The 25639-nt window shown below is 34.5% G+C and overlaps 2 protein-coding genes across 2 annotated transcripts; one reads left to right on the top strand and one right to left on the bottom strand.

The window, feature by feature from the left end:
- Positions 1-1990: 1990 nt before the first annotated feature.
- LOC141715865 (homeobox-leucine zipper protein HDG5-like) lies at positions 1991-7464 on the bottom strand. The gene is made up of 11 exons (XM_074518749.1): positions 7326-7464; positions 5200-5332; positions 4881-4998; positions 4631-4693; positions 3992-4339; positions 3704-3799; positions 3317-3535; positions 2939-3107; positions 2591-2859; positions 2396-2497; positions 1991-2317 (listed from the first exon to the last, which is right to left on the bottom strand). The coding sequence occupies exons 1-11, from the start codon at positions 7462-7464 to the stop codon at positions 1991-1993; spliced, it is 1983 nt and encodes a 660-aa protein (XP_074374850.1).
- A 9782-nt stretch (positions 7465-17246) lies between these two features.
- LOC141715834 (secreted RxLR effector protein 161-like) lies at positions 17247-17906 on the top strand. The gene has a single exon (XM_074518748.1). The coding sequence runs from the start codon at positions 17247-17249 to the stop codon at positions 17904-17906; it is 660 nt and encodes a 219-aa protein (XP_074374849.1).
- Positions 17907-25639: the final 7733 nt, after the last annotated feature.

Below are 25639 nucleotides of genomic sequence, written 5' to 3'. Positions count from 1 at the left end.
CAATGAAGGGCCGATGCTCGAGAAGGGCCGAAAGTACCCCGAGTCGCGAATAGACTATTATAACTTCCACGCAAACTCGAGTAGTTTCCCCGGAAGTTAGGGGAAAAATGATATGGATAGAAAATACATCCTAAAGACATATTAAATATCGCATTAATTACGCTTGGGATTCTTGTCCAAAGCCCAATATAAACTAGGCTGGTCTAGACTCGTAACGGACTAAAGACGGCCCAAGCAGTCAAGACCCACTAGCAGAGGTCGTCAAGGTCCACGAACATGAGTTGTTCATGGACTAGACCCAATACGGTTAAAAGAGGAGAGTCATGACGTCCAACGTCTACTACTAAAACATCAATAGACACCGGCTAAAAACCGATGTCTATGAATAAAAAAATCCGATGTCTTCGTGGGTGATATCAAAGACCCCCTATTTAACTTCGATTTTAAACTGATGTGAAAGAGAACATAGAATATCATTTTTTTTGTAAGAAACCGATACCTATTTCTTGATGTTAAATTTTTAATGCACATCTATCATTTATTTATTGTTATGATATGATATTTTTATCAATTTAATGTTAACATGCACTAACTCCTACAAGGAATGATCTAGAATATCTTGTTTTACATGATCGAAGTCCTAATTACCATCTAAGTAAGAGAGTAGTCCAGTAAGTCTTCCAACACCAGTTTAACCCTAGACTCACATCTATATAAAAGGCTCTACCCCTCAAGCTAGAAGTACGTTTTTAGCTTGATTATTTATAACACAGAGATACGTAGGCATCTTACTAGTAAAACTTGAAACTCATAAACCTTATTATTAAATACTAATAAACCCTGAGTTTTATTTCACAACATTGTTAACATTTATTCTTAATGCTTTGTTTTGCATTGCTTCGAGCAGAATTTGTGGAACATGATATTATTAAAATAATATATTTAACAATCCAAGACAAGTAGACAACAGACTTTGGTCAACAATTTTCCAAACAACCTATGACTCCAATACTCTAGCACCCCACCTATTCAGCAAATAACGAAACAAACAACACCCATTATTTTCTATCATTGCCAAGTCCTCCTTACTAATCACCTATCTAGTTAAATTCGAGCATCTAATTACTTATAGTTTAAATTGAATATAGGAATTTAGGATAGGTTGCCATAAAATCAACTTGGTGGGGGGAATTCTTTTGCAGTTATATATTAGACATCATTATTGTCTAATACTATTAAAATTTATGTTATTTTTGTGAATAAATTGTTTAAAATCAGTGAAATATTTCAAAGTGTAAAATTAAAATTAAATTAAATTTTAAGTTTATATACAATAAATTTTGTACATTAATTTTTTTAAAAAAATATATATTAAGGAAAAGTTTATAATTACAATTATGCGATTTAAGTAGAATAAATGATTCTCTCTCTTACTTAAAAACTTAACATAAAAAGATATTCTATATATTCATATATTATATTTATAGATAATGTGTAAAAGATACTATACTTTTAGCAAATAAAGAAGAAGATACTATATCTTATTTTTATTTAATTTAAACTATAAATCAATTAGATAATATTTTTTGAGCTTATCCTTTATTCACTCATATTCATTGAGCATGTTATGGCTGTTTTAGCATTTCTTGTTTATTTTACATGGTCCCAAAATCATAGTGACCATTTTCAAACTTGAAATTTTTTCTTAATTTGCCACTATCTTTTTAATGTCAGATAATATTATTAATTTTATACATGGTTATAAAAAATGTCAAGTTCAAATATTTCTAGGTGGCAAGATGGGAAAGATAAATTTTTCAATCTAAAACATAAATATAAAAAATGACAAAAAATGGAGAAAAAATTTAATTTATAACACTTAAAAAAAATCCAGTTCTCAACTTCTCATAACAAAAAAAATTAAGCAAAAAATCAAAATTTTCCAACTGCAGCTTGTGCTCCCAACCTTCTCTTGGTATCTCATCCCATCTCATTTATTGGCGGTGCGGCCACTGAGCACCTCCTTGATCCGACTAATGATCTCATCAAGATGTCTCTGACTAGCCATTGCACCCAACAAACTAAGATTCTCATAAGGGTTCATGCTTGCTAGACTTTGGATCCCAACAGTCAGCAGACATCCTGAGCCTTGTTGAATTGGAACCAAGACAAATCCATTGGTGAGAATCTGAATGCTCGCCGAATCGGCTGTGCCTAATTTAGCAATCCCATCTTCACTTAGCGCGGTGTAAGCCACAACACTTTCGGAATCGTCACTACAGCACTCATGCAACACACACTCTTGTGTTGAGTTAGCCTGCAACATGTGTATGAATATAGATTAGTTAACATGACTAAACATGTATTAATGTACTCCTTATGTTGTTTTACGTACATGATAAATGCGAAATAGAGAGATGCAGTTTGCAGGAGAGCCGCCAGTTGATATGCGAGCTAGCTCCTGCAAGAAATTCTCCTTCAAACCACCATCCACTTTCTGTGATATGAACCAATATAAATCATTCTAACCGTTTATAAATTAATGTTATATCGAATTCAATTGTATATAGATTAGAGAAACTTATGGAACCTGAGTTGTACAACGTATATCTCTCAAGAGATTAAAAACTTCAACATAAGAATATGGAAGTGTGGTAGTGGATGCTGCACTGCATATTAAGCCGATCGGATTTCCAGGCTCGGTGGAAGGCCTCGTACTTATTTTCATCGACTGGTCCTCGGGATTATCCGGCAGAGCCATCCATGATTTCCCACTCAAACTGCTAAGGCTAATACAGAATGATCTCATCATTCTCTTAGCTACATTCATCAAATCTGATTTTACCTCCAGAGATGGTACTGCAAAATTTCAGAAATCATTGAGCTCCAAATTTTTAATTACGATCATATCGGGGTACTAATAATTAGTTATGCTTACCTCCATAATCAGACGCGTTCAGACTTCTGAGGCTACGAAGCCTCTCACTTTGTCTCTGCAAGACAGACAACCACTTGATTGCTCCAAATGCTGTGCCAGAGTTCACAAACTCGTCGATGATTGGATGCATTGGTCTTTCCTGGACTTCCACATGCTCCAACCAAGTCACCTGTACATATAAATGTTTTTCATCAAGGCTAAAAATTTCATAATAGAAGAATATATGTTAAGGAAACAGTTACTCTAAAATCTCAAGGTGTTAGAGAATGACATCGAACCTGATGATACCATGTTAAGGAATAAGTTACTCTAAAACCTAAAGATGTTAAATAATGGCTCTTTGCAGGATCTTATATTATTTTAACAGAATATACTTACGCTTGAGCGGTCACTTGTTAAACAATTTTGAATGATGCATCCAGAAGGCTTTCTCCAGCATTTGGGGAAAGGCGATGCATGAGTGGAATCAACCAGAAAATCTACCGGAAAATCAACAATCCCCCAACTTCCATCTTCGCCATTTTGTTGGCAATAACGCATAAAATGTACTTCTCTTGGATGCACCACAGGTGACAAAGTCTGCAATTCCGCGTACATCTGTTGCAATATTCGATCAAAATTAAGTTATTGATTTGAATCATATTACATTTAGTAAAACTGTATGCTAGCAAAATAAAAAATGCTACATCAATTTCATAATCCCTTTTTAACTTTTAAAAAATTAAAGAGCTTAAAGAATTGAATAGCAAAGTTATATATACTTACCAGATAGAGGGAACCATTGAAATTTTCGGAATCTTGAACAATATGAAGAGTTTTTGCTTTTGACACAATGGATGGAAACATTTGCATCCATTTCTCCTATAAAAAAAACAACTAAAAAATTAACACACGGATACAATTTATAATGATCCACTAAATTTGTTTTATTCTTCTAATTAATTACACACGCACACATTAGTCGAACTTCCTTTTTGTTGGCAATGATCAGCTAACTAACTTAAATGCACTAAAAAACTAATAATCATATATGTTTGAAATTCGAAAACTTACAGCATCACAAAATGTATCAACCAAATCACCACTATTCATCAGGACATAAGTACTCCAGAGCGAGGCCTCGATCCTCAAATGCTCGTTTGACGAGGATCCCCATGGAAACATCCTATTGTACTGGGCAATATCCAGAATTGCTTTTCCATCATTTGCACGATTCCAAAGAGGTTCTCTGGACTCGCACATCATCCGTAATTCAACAATACATTGCGACGCAATGTTCATTACAGCATGCTTCAGTTCTTCTGTAAACTGTACACCAGGTAAAAGAGCAGATGTTGCAGGTTCCACAGTCCTTAACAAAGGCACAACAATTCTTGAAGAAATAGCACGAAAACTCTGGTTCTGAAATTACATGCATATACAACAAATAATTACATGTCAAAGGCTTATAAAACAAATTTGTTAATATTTAATTCTACTATATAATTATTGGCATATATAGACACATCATTACTATCTTGAGTAAAACTAAAAATAAAGATAAATATTTATAAATATACCTCCTCTTGGAATCTTTAATTCTCATTCCTCAAATTATTGTTGCTCCAAGTGTAAATAAATATAATTAAATTATTTAGTAAAGTAAAACATGAAAATTAATTACACATAGCCTAAAAAAATTAAGAAACAAACCTCCTCTTGAAGTCGGAGACACTCCTTCTTCCAAATCTCATTCTCTGCTTTGAGTGCGCTAATCTGCGAATCAAAATAAAATAATCAAATTATTTCTAATTACACGAAAATTTTATCATATTAATTATAATGAAAATTACATAAATATTTATTAAAAAAATACTATTTATTTTAACAAAGACTAGATCAACAAAATAATTGTTAATTTACATTAATAATTAGTATATTAAAATATCTAGGTTCAAATTACCTTTAGTTGGTTTCGGCGGTTTTGAAACCAATACTTCACTTTGGGTTCAGCAAGCTCTAGATCCCGAGCCATTTGCAATCTTTGTTCCATATCAGGGTGTGAACATCTTTGAAAGAACCTACAAAATAACAAAATAAATTTATTAAGACAAACAAAAAATGTATCAAGCATAGCCGACATAAAATGTATCCTTTTTAATAACTAATTTTTAAGGAAACCTTTGGTTGGAATGAGTTTGTTCCCACCAAAAATCAAAAACATATTTCAAACGTAGAAACATAAAAAAGACATAATTAAAATTTTAGAAGTTGGTACATACCATTCCATTTCTCTGATCTGATGGTCACTGTGCCTAAATGATCTTTGTCTGCCATTGCCATTGCCATTGCCATTGCCATTGCCTGAGCCACTCCCAATCTCATTAGTAGACATATTGTTGGTTGATAATCTTCCTGTAATTTGAATATGTTATGTATATCATATATATCTAGATTTGTCTGCCCAAGAAATGTTAAATCAGTTGTATACAAAAGAAATGTGATGCATAAACATGGCATATGTTAGACATGAAGCTAACGTTAGGGTTTTGATTCTGTCAAGGAAAAATTGGTTCTCAGGGATGATCATTGCACCATTTACCAGACTAAGGATCAAGAAAAATACACACACACACACCTATATACGTAAAATCAAATAACACACACACATAAAAACACACGTTCACTTAACAAAATGAAATGGCAAGCTAGACATGAAGCTAGGCATTAGGGTTTTGATTCTTCCAAGGAAACATGGTTCTCAAGGATGATCATTGCATCATTTGCCAATGTGAGGATCAAGAAAAAGACACACACAGGCAGATCTATATACATAAAATTAAACAAAAATTTATGAAAAGATATATCTAACATTCAACACTACAACAAATCAGAGCTTTATTATTTGACGATTTGTTGTAATGTGAAGAAACAAATCTATGACTAGCTATGTATTAGAAAACAACTACAAGGCAAAAGAAAGAAAACATGTGTCTGTGTTTTGTAAGTGATCGCTCTTCTTACTTCTTACTATTATGCCAAAGACTACAATCTCTCTACTACTTCTCTATCATTGTAAATTGTGGAGTTGGTGGCTTGTGGCTCCTCATATATATAGTGATGTTGATACTTTCTTTTACAAAAATAATCCAATATTCCTTAGAAAGTAAATAAAATTTGAAAAAGAATACATAAAATCAAATCTCATTTATATGGATTTTGATTTTCTCAGCCAAAAAATAATAACAAAAGTTTAGAGTATCTTTTTATCATTATTTTTTTTGTAGAAAAGCTAGCTTATTGCTGCTGGTAAACATGGGTAAAATCCCCGATTTAACCGATTAATTCCCTGCAAAGTAACTGACCGATTCGATTTTTGAAATTCGATCAATCCTTGCGAATTTTCCTCTATTGGAGTATATATAATTATTTATTAAAATAAAATACTATATTCATTTAATATGAATGATTATAAAAATTATGATATAGTAAATATATATTTGTTAATAAATAACTAATATAATCATAATAATATATTAAATATAATTTAATATTATAATACATCCAATTTTTACTTCGATTAATCCCGATTTTCAGTTAATTCAAATTGGTAGCTCGACCGATTTTTCCCGATTTCCGATTTTTACAACATTCAATTGGTTATCATAATTGTTAACTTGTCTTTTATTTTATAAGATAATAGCAAAGAAATAAAAAAGTCAACAACAAGATTAATATATATAGTATCTTACTCAAGGCCCCACATGTGCAATTTACTAGAATATAAAATGTAGGATCAACAATTCATTTTTTCTATCACATAGTCAAAGTTTGTTGATATTTTTAAATGCATGTATTTCTTTTGATATGAAATCTTTTGAACAAAATAATAAAAAGTAGGATTTTTTTAAATATCAATGTGTGGATAATTTTTGAAATAAAAAAGGCAAAGATACTCTTAGATTTTGTGAAATGCAAAGGCCAAACAATAATATTGCAGAGATATTAGTTAAGATAAAATTTCTAAAGTTAAAATGGTTCATAATTGTTTTACCGGCTAATGGAATATCATTGAAGCTAGTTAGGAGTTGTAGTCGGAAGTTATTTTATATTAAGTAATGAATGTGTGCTCATTTATTCTTTATATGTGTACGAGTTCTCATCAATATTCACAAATTCAAGATCAATTTAAGGAAGAAAGATGGGAAGTACAAAAACTCTAACTATTGAAATGTAAAAGAAGTACTTGAGCATAATATTTGGTTGAGGTGCATAATAATTTTTCACACAGATATCCAAAACTAGTACTGCATTTTTTTTTTGACGAAAAGAGAATTTTATATCATTAAATCAGCCATCAATACATTCTTAATTTTAATAGGGACACTTCCCCTGTCAAATACTCTACCTGGGAAAGAATATGACATTTTGGCCACAAAATGAGCCGCCATATTAGCAGATCGTCTCACAAATAACAAACTAACATTGTTTAGTGACAATAATTTATTCATGCACTCCTCAATAACAAGGCCAAACGGTGATCGCATCTTTCACCTTACTTCTAATAGCTTGAACGACTACTAGACAGTCCGACTCCAACACTACCTCTTTCCACTTGTTCCCCTCAATCTAACTCAACGCCTCCTTGATTAACATGGCTTCAGCCATTTCTGCTGTTACCTTGCCTGCATTCAGAACTGTCCGTGCTTGAATCATTCCTCCATTACTGTCTCGTACTACCAAACCAGAACCAAACAAGTCATGTTCTCGAAACAGAGCTGCGTCAACGTTTATCTTAACTGAATCCTCCTGTGGCTTAACCCAAGACATAGCCCCATCCTCTGCACAACCTGCCTGAGGTAGAGCCTCGAAAAAATGACTTTGGGTACTCTTCCATTGTGTAAGATAATAATTCGCTGAACTCAGAACACCATTTACTGAACCGATTCTGTTATTACAAATTTTCTCATTACAAGACTTCCAAATGGCCCAACACACTGTGGCCACCTTTGCTCTCATGTCGTGGGAAATTGATTCAAAAATCCCTTGCACCCAACTAAAAAAATCCTCTCTGGTTTCTTGATAGATGTCTGAAGTTGAAAGAAACGTACTCCATATCTGCACAGCTCTAGGACATGTCACCAGAGCATGTAAAATGGTTTCCTGCTCCCCATGACACATAGGGCAAATGCTTATTAACGGGATTTTTTTCTGTTGAAGCAACGTCAAAACTGGTAGACAATTTGCTGCTGCTCTCCATAATAAATTAAGCACTTTAGCTGGAGCCTTGGTTCTCCACATTGTTTTCAAGAAATTCGAATTATCTCTATCATTCCACCAAACCTTTTGCGCTTGCAAAAACCTATAAGCACTCTTCACACTATAAACTCCAGAAGTTTCCTTATTCCAATAGATTATGTCCTCCACCAGATTCTCTCTTATAGTCAAATTCAGGATGCACTGCTGATCTCTCTCATTAAATAGGTTCCTGATAATTTCTTCATCCCAACCTCTTTGGTTCACCTTCATAAGCGAAGAAACCATATTCGAATCAAAACGTTGTGATACAGAGGTGATGTAGGGATTATCCTCATTCTCCAACCAAGGCTGATTTTGAATTCCTATCTTATCCCCTGAAGCTATCATCCATCTTGTACCACTTCTAATCCTAATCAGATCTTTAGCCGCCCACACACTCCGCCAAACATAACTGGGATTATTCCCAATATCCGCTTTTAGAAAATTACCTTCACAGAAGTAACGGGCCTTAAAAACTCTGCTAACCAAATATTATTTAAATAATCCCATTCTTAAATAACAATAAATTTTCAGAGAAGTACTGCATGTTATTTAAATAAAATAACAATAAATTTTTAAATTTCATAACTTTAGCAATTTTTACTTGAATATTTTAAAGAGAAACAAAGATGAAAATATACATTAAAGGTACATGTTGTATTTTAATTGAATTATCCTTCTTTAGTTAATTATAAACATCAAAATGTATAAAGTCATTCTAATATGATGTTTGAAATATTTATTTATAATAATAATATTTTATATTTTTATTTTTATATATCAAACACCATTTATAACTTATTTATTAAAAAACTATAAAATATTTGAAATTAAAAATCATATGATACAAAAAAATATGCATATACGTGGATAGGAATTAAAGACAATTTTACTTATATTGATTATATTGATTAATGAATAACACCATGATTATGTTAGACTTTAGGATTACGTGTGATGACCATGAAAAGTGATTGAGTGTCCAACTTTAGTTTTCAAAAAATGGGCGTCGACTTTAGGTTTGTATGTGATGATATTAATCTTTTTATTTTTAAAGCCGATTTTACTTTAGGGTTGTGTGTGATAACATTAATCATGTTAGGGCTAGAGCTGTGTATAATAACATTAACCCTGGAACCAATTTTTTAAGAGTTAAGCATTGAACTTTAGGTTTGTCAAAAAAGTCAATAATAGAGTTAAGCCCCTACTTAGGTTTGTCAAAGTAAATAATATTTAAGAGTTAAGCGCCTACTATTTTAGGTTTGTTGTCAGTAATATTTGTAGAGGGCATGTGACAAACTAGGAAAAATTCACAACCTAAAGCAAATTTTAGGTTTGTATGTAATGTCAATAATATTTTAGAGTTGAGCAGTGAACTCTATAACAAACTAGGAAAAAATCACAACCTAATATTTGACTTTAGGTTTGTTGTGATGTCAATAATAGTTTAGGTGACCGGTCTAGCTCTGTACAGAAAAAATTCACAACTTAAGAATAGGATTAGGTTTAACTCCCAATCTTTATGTACTTTACATTTTTTTATTTTTGTTTAAGTTCAACCTAAAGCAGGTGTATAAAAATTTTGTAAACTTTTGTAGCTATAAAAATTTTGCACTTATTTTAATGTGCTATGTAATATTTTAGAATATTATTTTAAAACTAATATTTTTGTTTCTATGATATGAAAAGTTATTACAACTAAATATGATTTTACAAATGTTAAAATATGTTAGATGAACTTGCATAGATAAATTTCAAAGAATAACTATATTTACTTTAATAATTATTTTTACCTAAATATAATTACAATTCAAAAGACAAGTTATGCAAAAACTCTTTAATTAATTTATTTTGCATTTTTCAAAGTGAGAAATAAAATTTAAATTTAATTATTTCTAAACTAAATTCTTTTTATAAACAAATTTATGTGTAAAATGATTTCACACATTCTATTAAATATCTTATATTTTATTTTTAAGCAAAATTGATATTAGAATTTAAATAAATAAATCTATCTCTACAATTGAATGACAAAATAAATTTTTAAAGATAGTCTTTTACTTAAATATTACGAACATACAACAAAAATAATATATCACGTTACTTTTTAAAAGTAACTTGAGTATGAAGTGAATAAGAAATAAGTATAAAGTTGTGATAGTTAAGTGAAAATTAATTGTTAAAAAATAAAAATAATTATAAACATAAAATACACCCTAACCTCCTCAGTTTGTTAGTTGGTAGTGAATTAGTAATTTAAATTCATTATTATATTAAAATAATTTTAAATTATTATATGTATCTTATTTTAAAAAAAATTACAGTGGTGTCCAAGTTAAATAGAAAGCAATTGGAAGACATATTACTTGTAAGTACTCATAATTAATAAAATTGATAAACATAAATTTTCATAGCGACTACCTAAATTTTCTTACATGCAGATTTGAAGTTTTCAAAATAACATATATATATTTAATTTATCATCATATTTATTTCATTAATCTCACATCGTTAATAATTTATAAATTTTTATAGTGAAAAAAGTATGCTCAAGAAATCTTTAATGAGTTTAACATGTCAAAGTTAGATAAATATTTAAGGCCAAATTTTTATACATCTCGATATAATTACCTAGAAAGTTATAAACAAGTTTATCCTATTATTTTATCTTTTTAGTTTTTTATTTTGGGTGAGGATTAAACATGCATCTTTAGACTGCTAAATGCAAAATAATGTACTGACAATTTATAAATGTAAATGTTTTCTCTAAAATGTTAAAAAATTATTTGTATAAGTAGAATTAAAATAAATAAAAAATTTGTACAAATAATATTTTTAAATAAATATTAACTAATAACTTATTATTTAATTTAACTTGCATGAATTTATAAGTGCATTTTCTATTGGGCAATCTTGTTTAGTTGTTTAGTGCATTTTAGCAACCCAATTCAATAAAATCTGCCTCAATCCTTTTAATATGTAATAAAAATATTATAATATGACCTAATAAATTTTATTCAAGTGTTTTGGTTTATCAGTTTCAAAATTAATAGAATAAAAAGAATAACAACAATAAATTGAGCAAAAAAAATTATCTTATAGATTTTATTTTCTTTGAACAAATTACAGTTGTTATTAAGGTAACCACATAATGTGGATGTGCAACCATCCAATTTTAAAAAGTGAAACTACATGTCAAAATGGATTTAGAATATTTTCTTAGTTTACTTTTAAAATTAAAATTTTAAACTATGAAATTTATTGATATAAATATTTTAAAGATAATTATACATACACATATATAAATTAGTGATATTTTCCTGAAATTAAAGTATTTTAATAGTTAGAAGATATGAAAAAGAGTATGTATTTTATTTGAAAAAGTTAATTTGGTAATTGCTAGTAAATATAATATTACTCCCTCCATTATATTATATATGTCCTTTTTAGCAAAAAATTATCCAAAAATTGTCAAAATTAATTGTTCATTTCTTTTTTCAATACAAATTAAGGACATAATTATCCTTATATCTATTATATTTAGGTTTGAATTTTTTTAAGTCAGCCATATTCTCGTTTTTCATAATATTAAATCATGGTATTTGTTGAAAAGTTTATGCAATTAACTTTTTTCTTAAAATATTTGATTTTTTTCGAGAGGGCATATAAGTGGAATAGACGAAATAATTTTTCTATGAATTAGATTGCTCGGTGTTATTTTTGAAAATATTAGAAAAGGTAACAATTTTCAGTTAAAAAAGATAGTTAAATAGTTATTAGTAATTATAATTTTTTATTATATAACAAAAAAAATTATAATTTTTTATTTTATTAAATAAATATGTTCACACTATTTTTGTAAAAGGGTGCGTAGTACGAAAAATGAAAAAGATATCATGTTTTAGTTGAGAAAAGTAATTAATTAAATTAGTAATAAATATTATTATAATTAGATTCACTTTGCTGGTGTAATTTTGTAAAAATAACGAGATTAAAGGAAAAACAAAGTGAAATAGAAGTTATAACGAATATGACTACAAAATTAGCAGTAGCGATCGAAGAGGATTAAGAATTTAAGATATTGAAGGTAATATTATATTTAAATAAAAAGAGAATTCATTGGATGGTTTTGTCGGCAAGGCCATATGCAACCGGAAGTTCATAAGAAATGTATTCACGGGTATATAGAAGCTCGAATAAAGATGGGAAGTTAAGGTTTTGAAGGTGGAAAGGAAAAATACTACCACTGGGTTCACTTTTGGAAGTAAGAAGGATGCACGGTGGATGTGTGAGAAGATGCCATGGAATTTTGGAAGGAGGTTGATGATAGTTGAGCAGTGACCATATTTGGGAGACTAGGAGGACACAAAGGTTAATGTGGTGCCTTGTTGTAGGCCTGTCAATGGAGCGAAAATCCGATCCGACCCGATCTGATCCGAGGCCATTTTAGTGGATATGGATCGACCTATTAAAAATCCGATCCGATAAGAAAAATCCGATTATAAATGGAGTGGATATGGATTTAGACCGATCCGATCCGTTAATAACCCGATTCGATTTATATATATATATACATATATATATGTATAATGTAATAAAAATATTTTTTAATAATTCTAATTTTAAACGTATTATCCTCGAGTGAAATCCCATTATCTATATTTCGTTCGGTACGGTCTCTGTAGTCTAGTCCACTTCTATAACCCTAGTTATTTTACCTTTTAGAGCCGCATAGCCCAAGTCTCAATTCATAGAACACTTTCATTTCCAAGTCAAATCCCGTTATCCTCGAGTCAAGTCCCATTATCATCGAGTCAAGTTCCATTATCTAAATTTCGTTCGGTTCGATCTCTATAGTCTAGTCCATTTCTATAACTCTAGTTTTTTTACCTTTTAGAGCCGCATAACCCAAGTCTCAATTCATATAACAATTTAATTTTGCAACATCAATTTTTTTCATTGTTAGAATTAAAATACTGTACAACCCAGTAGTATGTTTGTTTCAAAAAGCGAATTTTAGTTCGTAATTTATCTTTGGACTTTATTATATTCTACTTGTATTTTAATAATTTCAAAATTGTCAATTTTAAATAGATTTTGTAATAATTGAATTTAAAAAAATAAATATACATAAATGGAGCGGATATCCGATCCGAAATCCGTGATCCGAACGGATCCGGATATGGATCGGTCTATAAAAAATCTGGAGCCGATCTGATCCTAACCCGAATCCGAAAAAATAAATGGATGTGGATATGGATTTAGGTTGATCCGATCCAAACCCGATCCATTGACAGGCCTACCTTGTTGGATACAAATGTGTAATTTTCCATTGAAAATTTTTAACGAGAATAATGTAAAAGCGTTTAGGTAATTTGGCTGGAGAAATTATGGATTTCAAATAGAGTAGTAACCAGAGAATGTTCTTAGTAAGAGAAGTAAGGGCAAGAATTCGGTTTCCAACTGATAGATATTTATGTTGAATTTAAATAATCTAAACATATTTAAATTATAGTTGTTATATGGCTATATATATTTACTTGTGTACGTAGAAGTAGTTAGCTAGTAGCTGGCGTAGTATTAGAAGAAATAAGGTAGTGGAGATAGTGTAGGAGTTGGTTTTTGTGATACATGTTTTTAGCAGATAGTGTGTATAGGCTCAGTCATTTGCATGGGCTTATATTAGTTTGTATTTTATTTAACTTTAATAATAAGATGAGTTAACATTCCTCAATTATACATACAGGTGTGTGTGGGTATATATCAGTGCTATATTTGGTATCAGAGCTTGGGCGGCTGTTCAAGCAATTCTACCACATCAGTTGCGATGGAGGCCAGCAAATCCAAAGAGAGTTCGTTTGGTTTAAGCTTTCCTATGTTAACGAAGGTGAACTACACTGCATGGGCACTAAAAATGAAGGTGTTTATGCAAGCTCATGGAGTGTGGGATGCCATAGAACCAAAAGATCCAAAAGCTACGATGGAAGATAAGATCGACAAGAGAGCTCTAGCTGTCATTTACCAAGGAATACCGGAAGATATGATGCTGACAAAATGACGTCCAGGGGGCGTGGGAGGCAGTCAAAGTCATGAGTCTGGGCGCTGAGAAGGTGGAAACGGCAAGAGCACAAACACTAAAGGGAGAATTTGAAACATTAAGCATGAAAGAAAATGATCAGCTAGACGAGTTTTACATAAAGCTGAACGGCCTGGTCACAAATATAAGAGCACTAGGGGAGAAAAAGGAAGAAGCGTATGTACTGAAAAAACTTCTCAGAGCCGTACCTTTAAAGTTTCTTCATATTACATCTGCCATTGAGCAATTTGGAGACTTAGAGGAAATGTCTATGGAGGAGGTTATTAGCTCGCTGAAAGTTCATGAAGAACATTTGGGCGGACGAACTGAAGTGAATCGAGGACAACTTTTACTGACTGAGGAGGAGTGGAGAAGGAAGGAGAGCAATGAGGGGCAAGTTTTATTGATTCGAGAAGAGTGGTTAAAGCGAACCAACAAAGAAGGGACTCGAGCTAATGGAGACAACCGTTGGAGAGACGGGAATCGTGGTGGATGAGACAAAAGTAAGGTGAGGTGTTTTAATTGTCAAGCGTATGGACATTTTGCGTATGAATGTCGAAAACCTCGTAAAGAAAGGGACACGTAAAAGGAGATGAATTTATCAAAGCTCCAAGAGGATGAACTAGCTCTACTTGTTACTGAGGTCACAAGTGAAGCAACAAATTCAATGTTGCTAAAGGAAGAAATAGTGAACCCAAAGCTGAAAGAGAATATAGGAGATCAGAAGGAGACACAAGTCTGGTATTTGGATAATGGAGCATCCAACCATATGACAGGCTATCGAGGAAAGTTTAAAGAATTAGATGAAAACATGAGTGGGTAGGTAAAATTTGGGGAAGAATCAACTGTAAGTATAAAAGGTAAAGGGGTCGTTTCATTCAGGTGCAAGAATGGTGAAGAGAAACTTCTGAAAGATATATACTATATCCCTGCGCTGTGTAGTAATATTATCAGCCTGGGACAGTTATCTGAAGATGGGAATAAAGTGATATTGGATGGAGATTATTTGTGGGTGTACGATGAGCGAGGGAGACTATTAATGAAAGTGAAAAAGTCTGAGAACCGGTTGTACAAAATAAGCCTTGAAGAGACGTGGCCTAAGTTCTTGATCACAAAATCGGAGGAAACACATGGTTATGGCACTCCGGAATGGGACATGTAAACTTCCAAGCGCTTGAGCTTATGTCAAAGGAGGGAATGGCAAGGGGTATTTCGAAGTTGACACACCCATCAAACAATTGTGAAGGATGTTTAATGTCGAAACAGTCCAGAGGTTCGTTCCCTTCACAAGCGAATTTTGAAGCAAAAAAGGTGTTGGAGCTAATACACGCACACATTTGTGGACCCATTTCTCCAACAACACCTGGTGGTAATCGCTATTTTTTGTTGTTTATGGACAATTTTAGTAGAAAATGTGGGTTTACTGTTTGAAAAAGAAAAGCGGGGCGTTAGCTGTGTTAAAGAAGTTTAAGGTGTTGGTCGAAAAGAAAACGGAGATGAGCATAAAGACGTTGAGGACAGATCGTGGAAGGGAGTTCTGTTCAAGAGAGTTTGCCGCTTTCTGTGAAGACTCAGATGTTAGTAGACAATTTACAGCGCCTTGCACCCCACAACAAAATGGGGTGGTAGAGCGTAGGAATCGAACTGTGGCAGCCATGATTAGAAGCTTCCTGAAGGAGTCAAAAATGCCATCATATATGTGGGGGAGGCAGCTCGTCACACGGTATATATTCTGAACCACTTGCCAACTCGTAATTTGAATGGTAAAACTCCATATGAGGCTTGGAACGGAAGGAAGCCTGGTCTAGCCCATATACGAGTATTTGGGTGTACTGCATATATGAAAATACCTGTGGTGCGTGTTAGAAAGCTTGATGATCGCAACAAATAGGTTGTGTACCTTGGGAGAGAACCAGGGACAAAGGGAGAAAGACTGTATGATCCCAAAATAGGGAATGTACACGTAAGTAGAGATGTTATGTTTTAGGAGAAGAATTTCTGGCCATGGATATAAGAAGGAGGCGACAGGATGGCGACATCTGAGTACTTTACCATTGCCAATGTTTTTGCAGAGACAGAGGACACCTCAGGGACAGAACACGAGGTGTCAACACCTATACAAACACCACGAATAGGTACACTAGAAACATCTACGCCTGAGTCATCTGCAGGTGGATCGACCGAACTTAGTAGTGGGCCACATCGTTATAGAACGATGGAAAAACTGTATAATGAGACAGAGGTGATAAAGATGATCGATGAGCTCATGTTACTAAAAGCCGAGGAACAAGTTTGTTACGCTAAATCAGCAAAGGAACTAGAATGACAGAATGCTATGAAATTGGAGGTGGAAGCAATTGAGAAAAATAAAACATGGTTTCTTACTGACTTACCATCCGAACAAAAGGCCATTGGTTTAAAGTGGGTCTATAAAATCAAAAGAGATGTGGATGGAAATATTGTGAAACATAAGGCCCGTCTCATTGCGAAAGGGTACGTTCAAAGGAAAGTAATTGATTATGAGGAGGTATTTGCTCCAGTGGCACGTTTGGAAACGATATGTTTATTATTGGCTCTCTCAGCTAGGGAACTGTGGGAGGTGCACCATCTTGATGTCAAATCAGCGTTCTTGAATGGAAAATTACTGGAAGAGGTGTATGTTGTACAGCCGGAGGGTTTTGTGAAGAAAGGTCAAGAAAAAAAGGTATATAAGCTGATAAAAGCATTGTATGGTTTGCGTCAGGCCCCTAGAGCATGGAATGCAAAGTTGGATAGATGTTTGCGAGATTTGGGTTTAAAAAATGCCTACATGAGCAAGCAGTGTAGACACGGTGTCAGGAAGGAAGTGAGTTGATAGTGGGAGTTTACGTAGATGATTTGATAGTAGTGGGTTCATGTGAGAATGAGATTAAATACTTCAAGAAACAAATGAGTGATAAGTTTTAGATGAGCGGCATGGGTTTACTGTCATATTATGTGGGTATAGAAGTGAAGCTGGGGAGATCGTCTATTACATTGATGCAGATAACATATGCAAAGAAAATATTGGAAAAAATGTGGATGATAGACTGCAACTTGGCAGGGTATCCAATGGAACAGAAGATGCAACTTGATAAAGATGAAGGAGGACAACTGGTGAATGTTACGGAGCATAGGAGCATTTTTGAAAGTTTAAGGTATTTAACCCACACGCGGCCTGATATTTCGTATGTTGTGGGAGTGGTTAGTAGATTCATGGAAGCACCCACGACGAAATATCAACAAGCAGTAAAGCATATTTTGAGATATATACAAGGCACAGTCGACCATGGACTTGAGTATGAGAAAACTGGGAGCAAGAGGGTTGTGATTGGATTTTCAGACAGCGATTTAGCATGTGACATTGGAGATAGAAGAAGCACAGGAGGGATGTGTTTTTATTTGGATGGAAATCTCGTTTGCTGGGCATCACAGAAACAGGGAGTGATTGCACTTTCTTCCTGTGAAGCAGAGTATATGGCGGCAACCACAGCGGTGTGTCATAGTATATGGCTTCGAGGCTTACTGGCTGAACTAATAGGACAAGAAGTTGGAGCTGTGACGTATGCGCGGACAACAGGTCGGCTATTGAACTAATGAAGAACCCACAGCTGCACGGAAGGAGTAAACATATAGATGTCAGGTTTTATTTCATCCAAGAGTGCATTGAGCGGGGTGAGTTGATTGTGAAGTACGTGAGTACACAGGAACAACGGGCAGATATCCTAACAAAAGCTCTGAGCAAAGTCAAGTTTGAAGCAATGAGGAAGCTGTTAGGTGTCAAGGATATTGTTACAGGCGAACCAGGCATGCAGAAATATGTTTAGCTTAAGGGGGAATTTGTTGAATTTAAATAATCTAAATATATTTAAATTATAGCTATTATATGGTTATATATATTTATTTGTGTACGTAGAAGTAGTCAGCTAGTAGTTGGCGTAGTATTAGGAGAAATAAGGTAGTGGAGATAGTGTAGGAGTTGGTTTTTGTGATACATGTTTTTAGCAGATAGTGTGTATAAGCTGTAGGTTTTGTAGTTGTGACAGTAGGATATGTATATAGGTGTTTTAGGGTTTGTATATAGGGTTTATGTTTTGAAGAAAATAAAATTGAGTTGCTGCTGCAGAGCTCTAATAATAGATGAAAGAAATTTATATTTTTGAATTGATTAATTTTTATCTGATAATTACAAATGATCTAGAATGCTCTTTATATAGATCCTACAGAACATTCTAGAGAATATTTAGAGAGTTGAAACATAGAGTATGTGAATGAACTTGATTATAAGATGCATGTATATATAATAAATAGATACTACGAATGTGAGAGTGTACATGCAAGTGCATGAATTCCAACACTCCCCCTTAATGCACTTATTTGATAACTCCGATGCGTTCACGTAAATAGCAGAATTATTCTTTGGGAAGAGCCTTTGTAAAAATGTCAGCAAGCTGTTCCTGAGTCTTGCAATATTGTAGCTTGAGCTCTCTTTCTTCAACTGTATCCCTGATAAAATAATATTTAATGGCAATGTGTTTAGTCCTCTCATGAGACACTGGATTTTTAGCTATAGATATAGCTGACTTAGTGTCACGGAACAGAATAGTAGCTTCCTGTTATTTTTCTCCAATATCTTCCAGAATCCTCCTCATCCATATTGCTTGTAATGTTGCTTTTGCAGCTGCCACACATTCAGCTTCTGCTGATGATTGTGCAACAACTTTTTGTTTTTTTGACAGCCATAAACAAATGTTTGTTCAAAGTAAAAATGCATATCCAGATGTACTCTTCATGTCATCTATGCTTCCAGCCCAATCACTATCTGAGTAAGCAATAAGATTTAGGTTTTCTCCAGCTTTGTATAAGATCCCATAGTCAAGTGTTCCCTGCAAGTATCTCAGAATTCTTTTTGTTGTTCCAAAATGTGCTTGACTAGGGTTTTGCAAAAATCTTGATAGTAGAGTTGCTGCAAATATTATGTCAGGCCTTGTTGCTGTAAGATACAACAAGCTACCCACCAAACTTCTGTAATGAGAATAATCTACCTTTGATGTTCCATCATCTTTGGACAATTTTTCACTAACAACAGAGGTGTGGAAACTGGCTTGCAATTTGACATATTAAATTTGTCAAGAATACTTTTTTGCATACCTCTTTTGTGAAATAAAAATTCCATCAGCTCCTTGTGATACTTCAACGCCCAAGAAATAATGAAGTATCCCTAAATCACTCATCTCATAAGACTTCATCATGTGTTCTTTAAAGTTTTCCATCATTTCTTTATCATTTCCTGTAAAAATGAGATCATCAACATAGAGACAAATAATGAGGATCTTGCTTCCTTCTTTTTTCACATAGAGAGTTACTTCATTCTTGCTTCTTTGAAATCCATTTTTCAGAAAATATATGTCAAAGGGCCTTTATGAGTTTGTACACTTTGTTTTCTCCCCCTTCCACCAAGAATACTTTTGGTTGCTCAACATAAATTTCTTCATCTAGCTTTCCATTTAAGAATGCTGACTTAATATCAAGCTGAAAAATTTTCCACTTCTTTGAGCAGCGAGTGCGATCAAGGTTCTTATAGTCTCAAGTCTTGCTACTGCGGAGAATGTTTCTGAAAAATCAACACCAGGCTTTTGAGTAAAGCCTTTAGCAACAAGTCTCGCCTTATGCCTTTGAATTTCTCCATCTTGATTTAATTTGGTCTTGTAGATCCACTTTAACTCGATAATTTCTCTACCTTCCTGCCTGTCTACAAGCTCCCAAGTTTTGTTTTTCTCAATCATGTGTAGTTCTTCTTCCATTGCATGCTGTCATACTTCATGTTTCTCTACTTCTTCAAAATTTTCTGGTTCACTAACCACAAAATTACATGATTGATATATGTCACTCATTCTTCTGAATTTTCTTGGTGGAGTTTCATTATCATCCTCTGATCCAGATATGTGAGTGTGTTGATCTTGTTCTTCTGTTTGTACAGGTTCTTCATTTTCTTCTAGAAACCTTGGTTGATTGACATGTTCCACTTGTTTTGCTTTCCAATCACAGGCTGCATTTTCATCAAAAGAACATCTCTACTAACAACCAGTTTGTTAGTTTCAACATTATACAACCTGTAACCTTTAGTCTCCAGAGTATAGCCAGTAAAAATATACTTGATACTTTTTTCATCTAGTTTTGTACGTTTCTCAGCAGGTATATGTACATAACCAATGCAACCAAATATTTTGAAATGAGTTACAGTAGGTTTTGTTTAACTTTAATAACAAGATGAGTTAACGTTCCTCAATTATACATACAGGTGTGTGTGGGTATATATCAGTGCTATATTTGGTATCAGAGCTTAGGCGGCTGTTCAAGCAATTCTACCACATCAGTTGCGATGGAGGCCAGCAAATCCAAAGAGAGTTCGTTTGGTTTAAGCTTTCCTATGTTAACGAAGGTGAACTACACTGCATGGGCACTAAAAATGAAGGTGTTTATGCAGGCCCATGGAGTGTGGGATGCCATAGAACCAAAAGATCCAAAAGCTACAGTGGAAGATAAGATCGACAAGAGAGCTCTAGCTGTCATTTACCAAGGAATACCGGAAGATATGATGTTGACAAAACGACGTCCAGGGGGGCGTGGGAGGCAGTCAACGTCATGAGTCTGGGCGCTAAGAAGGTGAAAACAGCAAGAGCACAAACACTAAAGGGAGAATTTGAAACCTTAAGCATGAAAGAAAATGATCAGCTAGACGAGTTTTACATAAAGCTGAACGGCCTGGTCATAAATATAAGAGCACTAGAGGAGAAAATGGAAGAAGCGTATGTAGTGAAAAAACTTCTCAGAGCCGTGCCTTCAAAGTTTCTTCAAATTGCATCTGCCATTGAGCAATTTGGAGACTTAGAGGAAATATTTGTGGAGAAGGTTATTAGCTCGCTGAAAGTTCATGAAGAACATTTGGGCGGACGAACTGAAGCGGGTCGAGGGCAATTTTTACTGACTAAGGAGGAGTGGAGAAGGAAGGAGAGCAATGAGGGGCAAGTTTTATTGATTCGAGAAGAGTGGTTAAAGCGAACCAATAAAGAAGGGACTCTAGCTAATGGAGATAAACGTTGGAGAGACGGGAATCGTGGTGGATGAGACAAAAGCAAGGTGAGGTGTTTTAATTGTCAAGTGTACGGACATTTTACGTATGAATATCGAAAACCTCGTAAAGAAAGGGACACGCAAAAGGAGTTGAATTTATCAAAGCTCCAAGAGGATGAACCAGCTTTACTTATTACTGAGGTCACAAGTGAAGCAACAAATTCAATGTTGCTAAAGGAAGAAACAGTGAACCCAAAGCTGAAAGAGAATATAGGAGATCAGAAGGAGACACAAGTCTGGTATTTGGATAATGGAGCATCCAACCATATGACAGGCTATCGAGGAAAGTTTAAAGAATTAGATGAGAACATGAGTGGGTAGGTAAAGTTTGGGGACGGATCAACTATAAGTATAAAAGGTAAAGGGGTCGTTTCATTCAGGTGCAAGAATGGTGAAGAGAAACTTCTGAAAGATATATACTATATCCCTGCGCTGTGTAGTATTATTATCAGCCTGGGACAGTTATCTGAAGATGGGAATAAAGTGATATTGGATGGAGATTATCTATGGGTGTACGATGAGCGAGGGAGACTATTAATGAAAGTGAAAAAGTCTAAGAACTGGTTGTACAAAATAAGCCTTGAAGAGATGTGGCCTAAGTTCTTGATCACAAAATCGGAGGAAACACATGGTTATGGCACTCCAGAATGGGACATGTAAACTTCCAAGCGCTTGAGCTTTTGTCAAATGAGGGAATGGAAAGGGGTATTTCGAAGTTGACACGCCCATCAAACAGTTGTGAAGGATATTTAATGTCGAAACAGTCCAGAGGTTCGTTCCCTTCACAAGCGAATTTTGAAGCAAAAAAGGTGTTGGAGCTAATACACGCAGATATTTGTGGACCCATTTCGCCAACAACACTTGGAGGTAATCGCTATTTTTTGCTATTTGTGGACGATTTTAGTAGAAAAATGTGGGTTTACTGTTTGCAGGAGAAAAGCGAGGCGTTAATTGTGTTTAAGAAGTTTAAGGTGCTGGTCGAAAAGAAAATGGAGATGAGCATAAAGATGTTGAGGACAGATCGTGGAAGGGAGTTCTGTTCATGAAAGTTTGCAGGTTTCTGTGAAGACTCAGGTGTTAGTAGACAATTTACAGCGCCTTGCACCCCACAACAAAATGGGCTGGTAGAGCGTAGGAATTGAACCATGGCAGCCATGATTAGAAGCTTCCTGAAGGAGTCGAAAATGCCATCATATATGTGGGGGAGGCAGCTCGTCACACGGTATATATTCTGAACCGCTTGCCAACTCGTATTTTGAATGGTAAAACTCCATATGAGGCTTGGAATGGAAGGAAGCCTGATCTAGCCCATATACCAGTATTTGGGTGTACTGTATATATGAAAATACCCGTGGTGTGTGTTAGAAAGCTTGATGATCGCATCAAACAGGTTGTGTACCTTGGGAGAGAACCAGGAATAAAGGGAGAAAGACTGTATAATCCCAAAATAGGGACTGTACATGTAAGTAGAGATGTTGTGTTTTAGGAGAAGAATATCTGGCCATGGGTACAAGAAGGAGGTGACGGGATGGCGACATCTGAGTACTTTACCATTGCCAATATTTTTGCAGAGACAGATGACACCTCAGGGACAGAACACGAGGTGTCAACACCTGTACAAACGCCACGAACAGGTACGCCGGAAACATCTACGCCTGAGTCATCTACAGGTGGATCGACCGAACTTAGTAGTGGGCCACATCATTATAGAATGATGGAAGAACTGTATAATGAGACAGAGGTGATAAAGTATGATCGATGAGCTCATGTTACTAAAAGTCGAGGAACCAGTTTGTTACGTTGAATCAGCAAAGGAACAGGAATGACAGAATGCTATAAAATTGGAGGTGGAAGCAATTGAGAAAAACAAAATATGGTTTCTTACTGACTTACCATCCGAACAAAAGGCCATTGGTTTAAAGTGGGTCTATAAAATCAAAAGAGATGTGGATGGAAATATTGTGAAATATAAGGCCCGTCTCGTTGTAAAAGGGTACGTTCAAAGGAAAGTAATTGATTATGAGGAGGTGTTTGCTCCAGTGGCACGTTTGGAAATGATACGTTTATTATTGGCTCTCTCAGCTAGGGAACAGTGGGAGGTGCACCAACTTAATGTCAAATCAGCATTTTTGAATGGAGAATTACTGGAAGAGGTGTATGTTGTACAGCCGGAGGGTTTTGTGAAGAAAGGTCAAGAACAAAATGTATATAAGCTGATAAAAGCATTGTATGGTTTATGTCAGGACCCTAGAGCATGGAATGCAAAATTGGATAGATGTTTGCGAGATTTGGGTTTTAAAAAATGCCTACATGAGCAAGCAGTGTACACACAGTATCAGGAAGGAAGTGTGTTGATAGTGGGAGTTTATGTAGATGCTTTGATAGTAGTGGGTTCAAGTGAGAATGAGATTAAATACTTCAAGAAACAAATGAGTGATAAGTTTGAGATGAGCGACCTGGGTTTACTGTCGTATTATTTGGGTATAGAAGTGAAGCATGGGAGGTCGTCTATTACATTGAAGCAGACAACATATGCAAAAAAAATATTGGAAAAAACGTGGATGATAGACTGCAACTTGGCAAGGTATCCAATGGAACAGTAGATACAACTTGATAAAGATGAAGGAGGACAACTGGTGAATGTTACGGAGTATAGGAGCATTGTTGAAATTTTGAGGTATTTAACCCACACGCGACCTGATATTTCGTATGTTGTGGGAGTGGTTAGTAGATTCATGGAAGCACCCACGACGAAACATCAACAAGCAGTAAAGCATATTTTGAGATATATACAAGGCACAGTCGACCATGGACTTGAGTATGAGAAAACTGGGAGCAAGAGGGTTATGATTGGGTTTTCAGACAGTGATTTAGCAGGTGACGTTGGAGACAGAAGAAGCACATGAGGGATGTGTTTTTATTTGGATGGAAATTTCATTTGCTGGGCATCACAGAAACAGGGAGTGATTGCACTTTCTTCCCGTGAAGCAGAGTATATGGCGGCAACCACAGCGGCGTGTCATAGTATATGGCTTCGAGGCTTACTGGATGAACTAATAGGGCAAGAAGTTGGAGTTGTGACGTATGTGTGGATAACGGGTCGACTATTGAACTAATGAAGAACCCAATGCTGCACGAAAGGAGTAAACATATAGATGTCAGGTTTCATTTCATCCGAGAGTGCATTGAGCGGGGTGAGTTGATTGTGAAGTACGTGAGTACACAGGAACAACGGGCAGATATCCTACCAAAAGCTCTGGGCAAGCAATGAGGAAGCTATTAGGTGTCAAGGACATTGGTACAGGCGAACCAGGCATGCAAAAATATGTTTAGCTTAAGGGGGAATTTGTTGAATTTAAATAATCTAAACATATTTAAATTATAGCTATTATATGGCTATATATATTTACTTGTGTACATAGAAGTAGTCAGCTAGTAGTTGGCGTAGTATTAGGAGAAATAAGGTAGTGGAGATTGTGTAGGAGTTGGTTTTTGTGATACATGTTTTTAGAAGATGGTATGTATAGGCTGTAGGTTTTGTAGTTGTGACAGTAGGATATGTATATAGGTGTTTTAGGGTTTGTATATAGGGTTTATGTTTTGAAGGAAATAAAACTGTGTTGCTGCTGCAGAGCTCTAATAATAGATGGAAGAAATTTATATTTTTGAATTGATTAATTTTTATCTGATAATTAAAAATGATGTAGAATGCTCTTTATATAGATCCTACAGAACATTCTAGAGAATATTTAGAGAGTTGAAATATAGAATATGTGAATGAACTTGATTACAAGATGCATGCATATATAATAAATAGATACTATGAATGTGAGAGTGTACATACAAGTGCATGAATTCCAACACTCCCCCTTAATGCACTTGTTTGACAACTCCGATGCGTTCACGTAAGTAGCAGAATTTTTCTTTGGGAAGAGCCTTTGTAAAAATGTTAGCAAGCTGTTCCTGAGTCTTCCAATATTGTTGCTTGAGCTCTCCTTCTTCAACTGCATCCCTGATAAAATGATATTTAATGGCAATGTGTTTAGTCCTCTCATGAGACACTGGATTTTTAGCTATATATATAGCTGACTTATTGTCACAGAACAGAATAGTAGCTTCCTGTTGTTTTTCTCCAATATCTTCCAGAATCCTCCTCATCTATATTGTTTTATGATGTTGCTTTTGCAGCTGCCACA

This window comes from Apium graveolens, chromosome 1 (assembly GCF_009905375.1).
Source record: "Apium graveolens cultivar Ventura chromosome 1, ASM990537v1, whole genome shotgun sequence".
Taxonomy (NCBI): Eukaryota; Viridiplantae; Streptophyta; class Magnoliopsida; order Apiales; family Apiaceae; genus Apium; species Apium graveolens.
The sequence above is the reverse complement of the archived record's forward strand: the minus strand, read 5'-3'. Positions and strand labels throughout refer to the sequence as shown.